This window comes from Rhinolophus sinicus, linkage group LG02 (genome assembly GCF_036562045.2).
Source record: "Rhinolophus sinicus isolate RSC01 linkage group LG02, ASM3656204v1, whole genome shotgun sequence".
Classification (NCBI taxonomy): Eukaryota; Metazoa; Chordata; class Mammalia; order Chiroptera; family Rhinolophidae; genus Rhinolophus; species Rhinolophus sinicus.
Genome location: NC_133752.1, coordinates 197,035,514 through 197,048,524, shown reverse-complemented (window position 1 = coordinate 197,048,524; position 13,011 = coordinate 197,035,514). Strand labels below are relative to the sequence as shown.

At 59.4% G+C, this 13,011-nt stretch overlaps 1 protein-coding gene across 3 annotated transcripts in view; it reads left to right on the top strand.

Moving 5' to 3' along the window:
* KIAA0930 (KIAA0930 ortholog) overlaps positions 1–11,667 on the top strand; it is a 36,135-nt gene extending 24,468 nt beyond the window's left edge. For all 3 annotated transcript variants that reach the window (XM_074326539.1, XM_074326541.1, XM_074326538.1), the window contains exons 3-10: positions 2,476–2,601; positions 2,686–2,763; positions 3,128–3,229; positions 4,456–4,596; positions 5,153–5,347; positions 8,251–8,413; positions 9,668–9,826; positions 10,317–11,667. In XM_074326539.1, coding sequence (XP_074182640.1) covers positions 2,476–2,601; positions 2,686–2,763; positions 3,128–3,229; positions 4,456–4,596; positions 5,153–5,347; positions 8,251–8,413; positions 9,668–9,826; positions 10,317–10,357 — 1,005 coding nt within the window. In that variant the 3' untranslated portion in view covers positions 10,358–11,667. The remainder of the gene's footprint in view (positions 1–2,475; positions 2,602–2,685; positions 2,764–3,127; positions 3,230–4,455; positions 4,597–5,152; positions 5,348–8,250; positions 8,414–9,667; positions 9,827–10,316) is intronic.
* The last annotated feature ends 1,344 nt before the right edge of the window (positions 11,668–13,011 follow it).

The window sequence follows — 13,011 nt, the reverse complement described above, 5'->3', positions numbered from 1 at the left end:
ATCTGGCTGGGCTGCGTGACATGAGGAAGACCCAGGGGTGTGCCTGGGTCCCCCGTGGTCATCTGGTGTCTGCAGCAGCCGGCTGTGTGACTGTGTTGTCACTGGGACCAGTGGGCCATCACTGTGAGCCAACGCTGTGTGATAACTATATGAGCAGAGGAGTGGGAGTGGTCAGCAGAGCCACGTGGGTGAGAAGAGTCTGACAGGAAGGGGAAACTGCTCCTCAGCAGGGGGCGTGATGGCCCACGGTGGGCCGGACATGTGTAGAGTTCCCCCGCATTCAGGTGGTCGCTTGTGGTTCTGCGTGGCTGCCGTATAGAAAGGTGAGGACCCAGGAAGCAAAGTAGGCAGCACCAGATCAGGGTGGGCGCCAAAGTCACGCCCAGGGTTTGGGTGTTGTCTCCAAAGCCCTGGGAAACCGCTGGACCCGATAAACTGAGGAAGGGACGTGGTCAGAGTTCCATTGAGCAAGCTCCCGTGCTGTGGGTAGGGGGACTGGGGCGGGTTAGGGCGAAGCCAGGAGGCTGCTCAGGAGGCCGCTGCTGGTGTCTTGGACCAAGGAGAGGGCAGGGGACCCGGGAGGGGCAGGGGACTGGGGAGAGGGCAGGTAGCACCAAGGAAAGGGGCTTACCCAGCAGGACTTCAGGCGACGGAGCGGGGGTGGGGGATGGGGGCAGAGGGAAGACTCGGCCTGACAGCCAGGTCTCCGAGTTGGGCCCAGGGTCACCATGGTGCCCATCATAGCAGGGGACCCAGAGAAGGGGAGATGAGTGTTGGATGGGTTGCCTGTGAGACATCCAGATAGCGATGTCTTCCAGGCAGTGGATTGCCTGTCGAAAGGTCAGCAGAGGTCAGGGGCAGAGGTGGAGATTTGGGACCCTTAGCACAGGGACCCTGGAGCCCCCAGAGCGCGTGGGAAGTGGAGGAATGACAGTAGAAGGGGCCTAGGACAGGGCCCTGAGCTGGGCTGACACTGGAAGGCGCAGTGGGAGACCATGAGCGACTGGCTGCGAGGGTGGGGGAAGGGCCTCACCCCTCTGGATTGCAAGAGTTTAAATTGTAGACAAGTTTTGTTTGCAGTATCTCAGTCTTTTCCCAAAGGCGGTCTGTGTGAGCAGAGGCTCCAATAATAACGGGGTGTATCTGAGACGCTCTCAGCTGCCCCTGGGATTCAGGCCCAGGAGAGGCCCCAGCTCTGGTCAGGAAAGGTTTTCTTAGCCCAGCTGGGCCTAGAATTCTCCAGGAGGGCAGGCAGGACACAGGAGAGGTCAGGTCTGCGTCTCCCCCGAGAGGCCAGGTGGGGAGGTGAAAGGAACAGGCAGATACTGCTCTTACCTGGGGCACGAGAGGTCCCTTGGGTCCAGGACTGAGGAATTTGGAGCAGGATGGTGTGGGGCCGTGTGCAAACTCTCCTGAGAACTGGGGGGTGTTGAGGTCAGTGAGGGGGCATGAGTCCGTGGGAGCACGTGGCAATTCAGCTATTGATGTGCTAGAATGTTCCACTGAACACCCACAGTGAGCTAGCCCCGTGCAGATGCCCCTCTCCCAGCACTGGGAGCACAGAAATGACCCTGAGCTGGCCCTGTCCTCGGGGAGCCCCAGGCTGTTAGGTCAATCACAAGCGTAGCCAGTGACACACAACTCAGTTGGTGCTGTGATGGTGGGAAGAATGGGGGGGCAGGTGGGGGCCCACAAAGAGGAGGAGGTGACATGTGGCTGGAGTGTTGTCAGACAGAGAGGGGCCAACAGTGGTATGACGACGTTCTGTGTGGAGGGGCACGTGTGGAGCAGGAGGCGGTGCCAGGCACACACATGACAGTGCCTGCCAGGGTGGGCCGTGTGCTGTCTGTCTGCAGTGCTTGGAGGACGGGGTGGGCCGTGATTCCAGGAGACCCCATGGGCCTTGGGGGTGCAGGGCGGGCCCAGAGGGGAAGTGGGGAAATCCAATGGCAGCTTCCCAGGCAGCTTCCTGCCCCCCACGATTCAAAAGAACAGAAAGAAAGGAAAGCCCTTGGCAGTTGCGGTGTGGGCCCCTCTCCAGCGCCTGCGCCTGCGCACTGCAGATCCTCTGCGGCGCCTGCGCACTGCGGGTCCTCTGCGGCAAGCCCAGGCTGCTTCCCGCCCCCTTCCCATCCTGCAGCCAGCCAAGCTGGTACCCAGTCGCCATAGCAACCCTCTGGCTTCCTGCGCTAGCTGGCGGTGCTGCGGGGGAGGATGGACGAGTAGACTGGCCTCCTGTTGGTGGGGTGGGGAGCAGCAGTGCGGGTAGGACAGGACGCTGGCATCCCACCTCCCTGCTGCAGGGCCCCAGGGACAACCTGAGGCTCAGCTCTGGATTTACTCTGGTGTGACTAGCTGGAGATGGAGGGACAAGGCTGGAATCACGTCTGTTAACAGCTGCCCAGTGCAGTGGTCAGGGAGAAGAGTGCCAGGTGCCACAGTGGGGCTGGCTCACCCCTGCCCTGTGCCTGGCAGCTGGCTGAGTCTGAGCCCCAGGTGGAGGTGGAGGTGTACCGGCGGGACTCCAAGAAGCTGCCCGGCCTCGGAGACCCTGACATTGACTGGGAGGAGAGCGTCTGCCTGAATCTCATCCTGCAGAAGGTATGGGGGTGCGGTGGGGGCAGGGCTCCAGGGGAGGGCTGACGGAGGGCCCCGAGGGACACCCTGTCCTGTGCTCTCTTCCAGCTGGACTACATGGTGACATGTGCCGTGTGCACACGTGCTGATGGGGGGGACATCCACATCCACAAGAAGAAATCCCAGGTGAGCCATGGGACTCAGAGCCCCCAGGCCTCCTGGCCGCCAGCTCTGCCCAGAAATGGTCGCCCTCTGGCTGCAGTGTTTGTCTTGAGGAAACAAGTGTCCCGCTCACCTCCCTGCCCCCGAGGTGAGGGTCTGACTCTGGAAATGCATTCGGCGCCCGGGGTCCTGTGTCCCGTGCACAGAGCACAGACCAGCTCATCCCCAAGCAGCTCGTTCTAGCGGTTCCTTCTGGCTTCGGCCTGACTCAGCAGCCTGAGCGCTGTGACCTGCTCCTTGGACAACACGTGCCACTCAGCTGAGTGGCTCTGGGACTGGGTGCAGGGCGGGGGGGCCTCACTCTGTCCTTAAATCTCCCCTCTTTCAGCAAGTGTTTGCGTCCCCCAGTAAACACCCCATGGACAGCAAAGGGGAGGAGTCCAAGATCAGCTACCCCAACATCTTCTTCATGATTGACAGCTTCGAGGAGGTGAGCGCGTCCCCTTCGGGTCCCCTCCTCGGGGAATGCCGGAAGCTTCTCTCCCTCGGGCCTCACGCCCTTGCATATAGGAGGGAGGTGGCTGGCAGCGGGGTTGGTCTGGACCCCTAACACCGTGGCTCCCACTCTTCCTGCTCCTGAACGTGGAGCAAGCACGCTCCCCTAGCTCTGAGCCTCAGTTTCCTCATCTGTAAAATGAGCGGCGTGACCTGTCAGGGTCGGGGATCAGACGGGCACGGGAATGGAGAATGCATCGTAAACTCCTACAAAAAGTGCTGCCTGGCCAGGAGGAGTCATCCTTATTGCCATTAAACTCTCATACTCTCATAAGCGCCGTCATGATGCGCCTGCGAAGGTTCCTAGCACGCCAGGGGGGTGGGGCTTGCAAGGTACCTGGGCCACGCCTTTGTTTTAAGGTTGGGAAAATGGACCCGAGGCAGAGGTGAAACCCAGGGTGCTGGGAAGAAGCCGGCCTCGTCCCACTCCCCTCTGTTAGGCCCCGGTGGTGGTGCCGGCACTCGTCCAGAGGGGGTCAGGACCTTGCGAGGAAGGGAGCGTGGTTTCCAGGGTCTCCTGGATTTGATGGTATCTCGAAGCACTTTAGGCTCAGGGGGCTAGGTGCCCCCTCCAGACTTGTTCATGGCAGAGCAGAGACAACCTGTGTGACCGCGAAGCTTGGTCTGTACGCCAGCCCCTGGGAGCAGTGACTTGGGCAGGTGGTTACTCTGTCAGCACCCCTGGGCCTGCACCTGCACACAAGCTGTGAAGCTCAGGGTAGGGGTGGGGTCGGCAGGGCTGGGCACCCACAGCCAGCGTGCAGGAGACCTTAGAATGTGGGCCAGATGGTCCTTGTAAACTGCCTAACTCCTTAGCATGAGGAAGTGTGAGGGGCAGCCCTCCTAATGGCCAGCTGGGGGCTCCGTCCTCTTCTGGTCCCAGAGGCTCTGTCATCAACGCCCACTGTTAGACACCACCTCTGCCCCGAAGTTAGACGGTTCCTGTGCTGGGCTCAGCAGAGGGTGGAAGAGTTGGGGGGCCTTGGGCAGATATCTTACATCTCAGGCTCAGTGTTGTCACCTGCGAAATGAGTGTTTTCCAAGCAGTCCTCTCGGGCAGCCCTGGGCACGTGGGGGTGGGATGGTGCGGGCTGGGCTGGGCTGTGGTCGGGTGGTGGCAGCTCACAGTTGATGTCCCCATCTCCACCTGTGCTTATCCAGGTGTTTGGTGACATGACCGTGGGGGAAGGAGAGATGGTCTGTGTGGAGCTGGTGGCCAGTGACAAAACGAACACGTTCCAAGGGGTCATCTTTCAGGGCTCCATCCGCTACGAGGCACTCAAGAAGGTGTATGACAACCGAGTGCGTACAAGGGGGGCCCCCCACTGCCCCCGTCTTGTCTGTCCCTGCCCAGCGCTGTGCTGTAGCTGCCTTCTCAGCACCGCAGGCCAGCCCCAGATGTGGTTTGGGGGCTGCTTAGTGTTGCGTGGTTCATGGCTCTGCTCAAGCCACTCGGGCCCGCCCCCCCAGCCCCCTCATGAGAACACTCCCGGGGCCCCGACTGACTGACTTGAGGGGAGAGGAACAGATCGTCAGCCGCTCTCCTGAGCCAGCCGCCATCCGGGACTCGCCTCCCTCAGAACCCGGGACAGGAGGAATGGGAGGTGGTCTCGGGGCCCGCGGGGTGGGGCCTCTTTCCCAGCCTGGCCCTGGGCCTGCTGTGGGCGTGGGTCATAGCGTAGTGAGGGGAGCGTCAGCCGGGGACCCCAAGCGTCCCAGCACTGCTCTGCCTGCTGGGCGAGGGAGTGGGCAGCCCTGAGGGACTGCTGTTTGAGGGGTGGTCGTCCTGGCTGCTCGTGTCCCCGTGGAGGGGTCGTCCCCACCAGCCTGGCTCAGGCCATCTCCCGATTTCCCGCAGGTGAGCGTGGCCGCCCGCATGGCACAGAAGATGTCGTTTGGCTTCTATAAGTTCAACAACATGGAGTTTGTGCGCATGAAGGGGCCGCAGGGCAAGGGCCATGCCGAGATGGCGGTCAGCCGTGTGTCCACTGGTGACACGTCCCCCTGTGGGACCGAAGAGGACTCCAGCCCTGCGTCGCCCACACAGGAGCAGGTAAGGGCTGCACAGCTCGGGAGGGGCCTCCTGTCCCCCGTCTGCTTCCCTCCATCTCCCTGGTCCTTACAGCCCCCAGTGAGGTAGGTGTCGTCAGCCCATCTCTCAGGTGGGGAGGCCGAAGTTCAGAGAGGGCAGATCACTTGCCCAGGGTCACACAGCAGGTTAGTGCCTGGGCCAGAGTTCTTTCTGCTTCCCTGAGCTGCCACTGCAGCCAGGCTGAGCCTACTGTGTCCTGGTGGCCTGCCTCGGGACCCACTGGGCTCTCGTGGGCCATGACAGGCCTCCCCTGGTGAGTGAGATGGGTCAATGGTGACCTGGCCTCCCTGCCTGCCCTGTGAGGATCAGCCCCAGCTCGCTCTTTGCCCTGCCCACGTGGTTACCAGGTGTTGTGTGGTGTGGTCTGCGCTGCTGGGAGTGCCCCCAGCGGCTCGTGGGGGGTGTGAGCATTCCTGGGAACCTGTCTCCTGTGACAGCACTGAGCCTTGGGGCCCTGCTCTTTCTAGGCCACCATCCTTCCCTAGGGGTGGGAACCAAAGTCAGAGGTCAGCGGCCCCTTTATTCCCAGAGCTTCCAGTGGGGCCCAGGCAGGAGAAAGTCTCCAGCCCACTGGCTGCTTTGCCCCGCTTGGGTCTTCTAGAGGGGGCTGCTCAGAGCCGGGGGTCTTGGAAGAGGACAGGTAAGTTAGCGCACCGCGATGGGGAGGCAGGCTTGCTCAGCACATGTGCAGGAGAAGGGTTCAGCGCGAGACACCATGGGCCGGAACCAGGCACTGCTGTTTATGTGACCTGGGTCAAGTCTCTTTTCCTCTCTTAGCCTCAGTTTGCTCATCCAGAAATGGGGTGAAAACACCTGCTCCCTTCAGTGCTGGGAGGCTCAAAGGAGCCGCTGCATCTCAGGCCCCAGCATGGGGCTTGGCCCTCAGGAATGTTGCCCAAGGAGCAGCTCTGTAGAGACTGTTTGCTGGTGACCTACTTGGGAAGTGACTTCAGAATGTAAATGATGCCTTAGTGCTATTGGAGGGGATGAGGAAGAGTATTTACCATACTTTGAATTCTGTAAAATGATGTTAACTGTGCGTGTCTCCACGTAGCCAGAGGGTGGTTTTCTTTCCTTTATACCTTTTGTTGCTGTTGTTGTGTATTTTCTGCAATGAATATGTTTTATAAGCAGAACAAAAACAAGAAATGCTATTTTTTTGCAAAGATGGGCGAGAATTCCAGGCAGGGGCCCCTCTTATCATTGAAATGGAGATTGTTTATATTTCTGAGCTCATGTCTGAGATAAGGGGCCTAATTCTTCTCTCTGATCCTAAATTGCCCACTGAGACTCGGACAAAATGTATATGAGAAATCCTCGTGAAGATACAGGCCGATCTCTGGGCTGGACAAACCTAGGTGCCCATTCCAGCCAGTTGTTCGCTGAATGATTACAGATGCATTACTAGACTTCCGTGAGCCTTGATTTTCCCATCTATCAAATGGGAGTGACAATCTCACTCTCCCAGGGGGCTGTGGCGGGTGAAGGAGCCAGTGCCTGGGCCATAGCAGCAGGGAGGCCCTAGAGTCAAGGGGAGGGACTTGTCAGGGCCATGCAGCTGTCAGTGGCAGGGCCTGACATGGGGACTGCTCAGGCCCCTGCCACCTCTGTGCTCACTGTCACTTGTCCCTCTTTTCCAAGAGGTCATTTGTAACCAGTGCATGACAAATGCAGATTCTGTGTGTATTGTGGTTTCTGGTGTTTGTTTTTTATCTTTTAAAAATCTTCCCTGACTTGTGGGAGGACCATCTGGAGCCAGCGGCCGCCGGGACTTTGGTGGATGTCGGAGCCGTGACGAGGAGGCTGATGGGCTCCCGAAGTCTTGGTCCCAGCTCATCTTGTTCCTCAGATTCTTGTTTGCATGGGGAGGAGGGAGGAGATGGGCCAAGTTCCCTCTGCCTGGAACGCCCTTCCCCCCCTTCTTCACCTGGCGAACTCCTACTCGTCCTTCAAGACCCAGCTTGAGCGGCATCTCCTCCAGGAAGCCTTCCCTGATTTCCCAGGCTGTCAGTCCCTTTTGCTTCTGTGCTCCCTGTATCCTGTGCTTCCCCTCTTCTGTCTCAGCAACAACATGCCGTCTGTGGTTGTCACTTTCCGAGTGTGTCGCCCCCAACAGACTGTGAGCTCCTTGAGGGCAGGAATCAGTGTCATGTGCCTGTCTGTCCTCAATGCTGTGCCCGCCTGGCCCTGCGTGGGTGTGGAGAATGTTTGGTGATCTGAACAGTGTTGTTAGAAGAGAGCAGAGGAGGGGAGGGAAGCATAGACTACTTAACCATAGCATGTCTGTGAAAGAATGCTGGGCGGGAGAGGGATGGGGACATAGTAGCCAAGAGAGGAAATGCAGGTGAAGAGCACAGCTTTAGGTGGGAGACATCGGTGGCAGTCTCAGTTTCGCCACCATCCTGCTGGGGACTTTGGACAAGTCAAGGTCCCTGCCCGCCTTTATTTCCTCGTTTGTCCCGTGGGGCCGGTACTGGCTCCCGGCTGGTGGATTGGTCAGGAAGGTTCCGCGGGTTCATGTGCTGTGGTAGGTGCTTGAGCAGTGTCAGCAGCCAGTCTTCCTTTGCATTTAAATAATCCCCTAACGAGTGTGTGAGGCCCACAAGAGGGCAGAGCTGGCAGCCGGCCGTTCTGCTGGTCTCTGAGCTGAAACCCTCTGCCAGTGCCCGCGTAGCCCCAGGATGGCCGGGCCCCAGAAGGGAGGCGGGCGGGTGGGCGGGTCAGTGAGCACAGCCCGCGCCCCCTCCAGCCAGGTGCTCCCTCCCGGAGCCCTATGTCAGGTGTAATTGGAGTGCAGGAGACAAGTGGGCTCTGGGACCCCGCGTTCTGCGGGCTGCTCTGGTCACTACGGCTCTTTGTTCCAGGTGACCTCCTTCAGCACCCCCCCAACCCCGGAGCGGAACAACCGGCCTACCTTCTTCTCCCCGTCCCTGAAGAGGAAGGTGCCCCGGAACCGGATCGCCGAGATGAAAAAGTCTCATTCAGCCAACGACAGCGAGGAGCTCTTCCGGGAGGACGGCGGTGGAGGTGACCCTGGCCCCTCTGAGTCTGGAGGGCCCCCCTCGGCCTTCCGGTCTCCTCTCGGGTCATTCATTCATTCATTCATTCGTTCACTCACTCACACTTAGGGAGTGGGTGCCATTCCCCTCCAAGGTTGGGGACTGAGCTGTGAGTGGACAGACCCCTGCCTCAGGGCGTTCCCCTTCCCATGGTCTGTGCCTGGACCTCCCGATGTTGGTGGTCTGACTGCCATACAGTGGGCGCGAGAAAGGACTTGCTGAGGGGGATGAGCTCCCGTTCAGTCGTGCGTTTTGTGACTTCAGGCTCTGCCAGTTCTACTCCTCCCTGCTGTCTTTGGCCAGCTCGCCCTCGCTCTAGAACCTTCCGGGGGGGGTGTCCCTCAGGGTCTCCCGAGGGCTTGCCTGCTGTCTGGCTTCCCCGAGCCCAGGCCTGTCTGCAGTCTCTCCCAGCAAACCTACGCCTTCTCGCTGCTCTCTGCGTGGTATCGTGGTATCGTCCCCACCGTCAGTGAGCTTTGTGCTGGAGGGGAGTCATGCTCGTCTTAGGAGCATTGACAGATCAGATTTGCAAGTTCAAATTCCCACTCAGCGGTCCATGCAGAGAACAGAGGGCAGGGCTGGCTGACAGAGGTGGGGGGTTCTGGTCAGTTCCGTGCTGCTGAGGCCCAAGTGCCTCAGGCACCATCCTTTGGACCGAGCTGGGCGCCTGGCACAGCCGAAACTCCATGCGTGTTTGCTGAACAGATGACGGGGAAAGGATTCGCTGACAGCATGGATGGCCCTGGACGGGGAGCTGGGTCTGTGGCGTTGAATGGTCCTGCCCGCCAGGACCCAGAGGCAGAGGGCCTGCTGAGCCCTGGCTTTGACCTGCTCTTGCGTGAGCTCGGGCAGGTGCCTTTCCCAGCGCAGCTCGTTTCCAGACCCATAGGAAAGTGCTGCTCACCGCCGCCCCGCCTGCCTCCCTGGGTGACCCATGAGACGGTGATGATAAGTCATCCCAGCCTCGGCCCTTGTCCACATGGTAGCAGAGAAGTAGCACGGGGCTGACAACCCCGAGGAAGAGGGCTCAGGGAAAGCTCGGTGGACGGGCACTGAGGGATGGGCTGGGGCCCGATAGGCAGGAAGTGGGTGCAGGTGTCGCAGGCCAGGGTGATAAGTGCCAGGCAGAGGTGGAGCTGGACCGTGAAGGAGTCTCCCAGAGTGGGAGGTGTTCTCCCCAGGGCCCGTGGCCTGGGCTCTGACCCGGCCGTCTCTCCTCCAGCCGATCTGCACAATGCCACCAACCTGCGGTCTCGGTCCCTGTCCGGCACGGGGCGCTCCCTGGTGGGGTCCTGGCTGAAGCTGAACAGAGCAGATGGAAATTTCCTTCTCTATGCACACTTAACCTACGTCACTTTGCCGCTGCATCGGATCTTAACAGGTACTGTTGGTTGATGTGGGAACTAGTGTCACTTCTTGTAGCCAGCCTGACTCCTGGGCCTGGGTTCCCGAGGCCAGTTCATGGGAGTCCCAGCATTTTAAGTCAGGAGCCTGTCCGTGGCTTCCGTGGGGGGTTCTTGGTCTCCCCATTCACACTGCACGTGGGGCCTCTGGGAAAGCTGCAGCCCCGAAGTGCCCCTTTGCGTAGCACTCTGGTGGCCTTCCTGTCCCCTCTGTAGTGTCTGCAGGCCTGTGGGTGAGGTGAAGCTCGGGTCTGTCACTGAGCCCGCCTGCAGCGGCAGTGCCAGGCAGTGGCTCCCGAGTCAGGCCCGGCTGGGCAGCTGCTTCAGGCCCGTTTCCCGGCTGTAATGTGGGGAGGATAAGAGCATTGCCACGGCTGTGAGGGGTGGGAGTTAGGCAGCGTGGGCTTCCTGCATACGCGGAGCTGCTGTCACGGGAAGTTCCTTGTCCGGTCCCGCCTCCCACCCTAGACATCCTGGAAGTACGGCAGAAGCCCATCCTGATGACCTAGCCGTGTGCGGAGCCCGCACGGAGCCCCCCAGCCCTGCCTGGCCCTGGGAGTGCTGCCAAGTGCCTACCTGTCCACCGCCACCGGGGTCTTCTGTGACAACCCAGCGCTGGAGCCGAAGCCAGGCGGGGCCACTCGCCCCCCAGGGCCAGGGCCGACTCCAGGAACACCAGCCCAAACTGAAGTGCCTCTTCCTCTCCTGCTGGCTCTGCTCCGGCCCTGCGTCCACCCACCCATCGGCCCATCTCCGGAGAGCCCGCTGCACCCGGAGAGGACCCGAGGCGCCCAGAGGCCGTGAGAGAAGAGGAGCAGCTGGCACCCAGTGTGTCCAGACCCAGCGATCCAACGCGCACGTTCCGACAGCAGGCGGAGCCCATCCCGCTGGGGCCCTCAGCGTGTCGTGCTGTCCACCCTCCTTGAGGAAAATGGGTTCAGATTTTGTAGTGCTGTGCTGGTGAGCTTCAGCGCCGGGTCTGTCCTGACACGCGCGTTCTCCCCAGCTTACACTTGGTTCGAAATGGGTTACATGGGGAGGTGAGGAACACAGCTGTTTGATGGTTTTGCCCTGGGCTGCGAACACCTCACCCCACACCCAGTTCCAGAAAGGCCTGGAGTTGAGCAGACAGGCCCTGATCCCGCCGGAATGGCCTTTGCTTCCAGCCAAAGAGCACCACCAACACACACACACCTCCAATGTGGGGACAGCCCGCTCTGTGCCTCGGCTGGCGTGACCTGTGGACTGAGGGCGGGTGGGAGGGCTTGGGAGCCAGACAAAAGAGTGGGATCTCCGTCCTCGGGGGGCCAAGGCGGGAGACAGGCTGTTTCGTCTCCGCTTTCCTAGAGCGTCCTTCCTTTGCCTGAGTGCTGGTCCCATTTCTCAGACCAGTTCACTGGGGCAAAGGGGGATTGGCTTCCATGTGGCCGGTCTGGGCTGTGTGTGAGTGGCCGTCCAGCCCCGGGCTTGCCTGTGGCCTCGTTCCAGCCTGAAGGATTGCCACCTGTGATGACACGTGTTCTCAGAACCACGAGCCTTGTGAAGAGCAGAAACGTTTTTCCTCGCCCACTGGGAATTAACTGTGTGCTGGGTCTCTGTTGCTATGATGCTCTGTTTGAAGTCCCCAGGAATATTTGAGGGGTTCCTGCTGTGCGTTTAGAAATCCTCTGGGGGGAGACAAGGAATCAGAGGGGCTTGCTCTCTGTGTGATTTAATTCTATGCTCCAAGGGTTTGCGCTGGGCTCCGTAACAGGATGGACTACTTGGGGCTTTCTCTAGATTTTGTATGCTGTTATTAAAAGCGAGCTATTGCATTTCATTCTGCCTCAGTTTGCCCACCTGTAAAATGGGGCTGATACCACCTACCTCACTGAAGTCTCCAGGGTTCCAGTACACGGCTGGGTCAGGGCGCCGCTATTCTGCATCGCTCCTGTCAGGTATCATCACCTCCCCCTCCCCCTGCCCTTCTAACCATCCAGTCCAAGAAGACGTGTGAACATTCTCGAATTCTCTGACAGCGCCCAGCTCGTGCTCGGCGGTTCCAAAGCAGTGTCCTAAGGCAGCAGAGTGAGGCCTCGCCCCTGAGTGCAGGAGTTGGGCCTCAGGGAGCAGTGAGTGTGGCCCAGTGTTCAAGGAGGCCACTGGAGTGTTTTCCAAGGGAGCTGAGCTCAGCCCCCGAGCTTGTGTCCAAGGTGGCTAACAGACAGCCATTTCTTCAGGAATGTTTTCTTCCCTGGGCTGAAGACTCTGAACTCGGTTCTTGGAAGAAATACTGTCCTGATGTGGCTTTCATGGAAGGATGAGGTAGTTCACTTGTAGAAAGAAGTGTAGTGCTGAAGAGCTCGAGAAGGTTCCTCCTGGAGCCAGAAACCGGCCTGGCGCTGAGGCTTGGCCATGACTCCTGGGGGGGCCCTGGGCAAGTCAGGCTCCTCTGTTAACTGCAAGCCTACACTCTGTCTGCCTTGCGGGGTGTCTGTGGGCCAGTTGCAGTAACGTGAAAATGCATCGCACACGGAATTTTCGAGCTGACACCTCACTTGTGAAGCATGTGGACAGGTGCACACTGTGGCCTGACTGCTCTGTGCCCAACACTTAGGGAGCACCCACCAGCGTAAGCAGGCTCCCGCTAAACATTTAGGTGCCATCATCCCCATCTCACAGATGAGGGAACCGCCAGAGAGGTTAGTGAACTGCCTGAGACTGCACAGCAAGCAGCGAGGCAGGAGGCCCACCCAGGCGTCCGGCCCCCGTGGACACTGAGCCTTGACAGTGCCGCCTGGCCTGTCTGTCTTTCAAGCCTCCAAAGGGCACTTCTGGTACTGAATTTAAAACATGCTCAGAGATGCTTAGTAACTGGGCAGTAAGCTGGTACTCTGAGGTGTTTTTTTTTCCTAAGTGACAAATGACATCAGTAACAAGTGACAGGACCAGACCCAGCACCCCAGCGTCCTGCTGGGTCCTGCTGATAATATACTTTGACTTTTTGTAAGGACACCTTTACTTTGGGGGTCATGCCTGTCTCTTGTATGAGCAAAGCTCCATACATTTCTGAAATCGGAATTGGAATTCCAGTTTTCCTGTGGGGAATCCCAGGTGTCACTTTTTAAGACATTAATAAGAAAATTATCTTTTTTGTTGTTGTTCCTTTGAAAGAAATGCCATG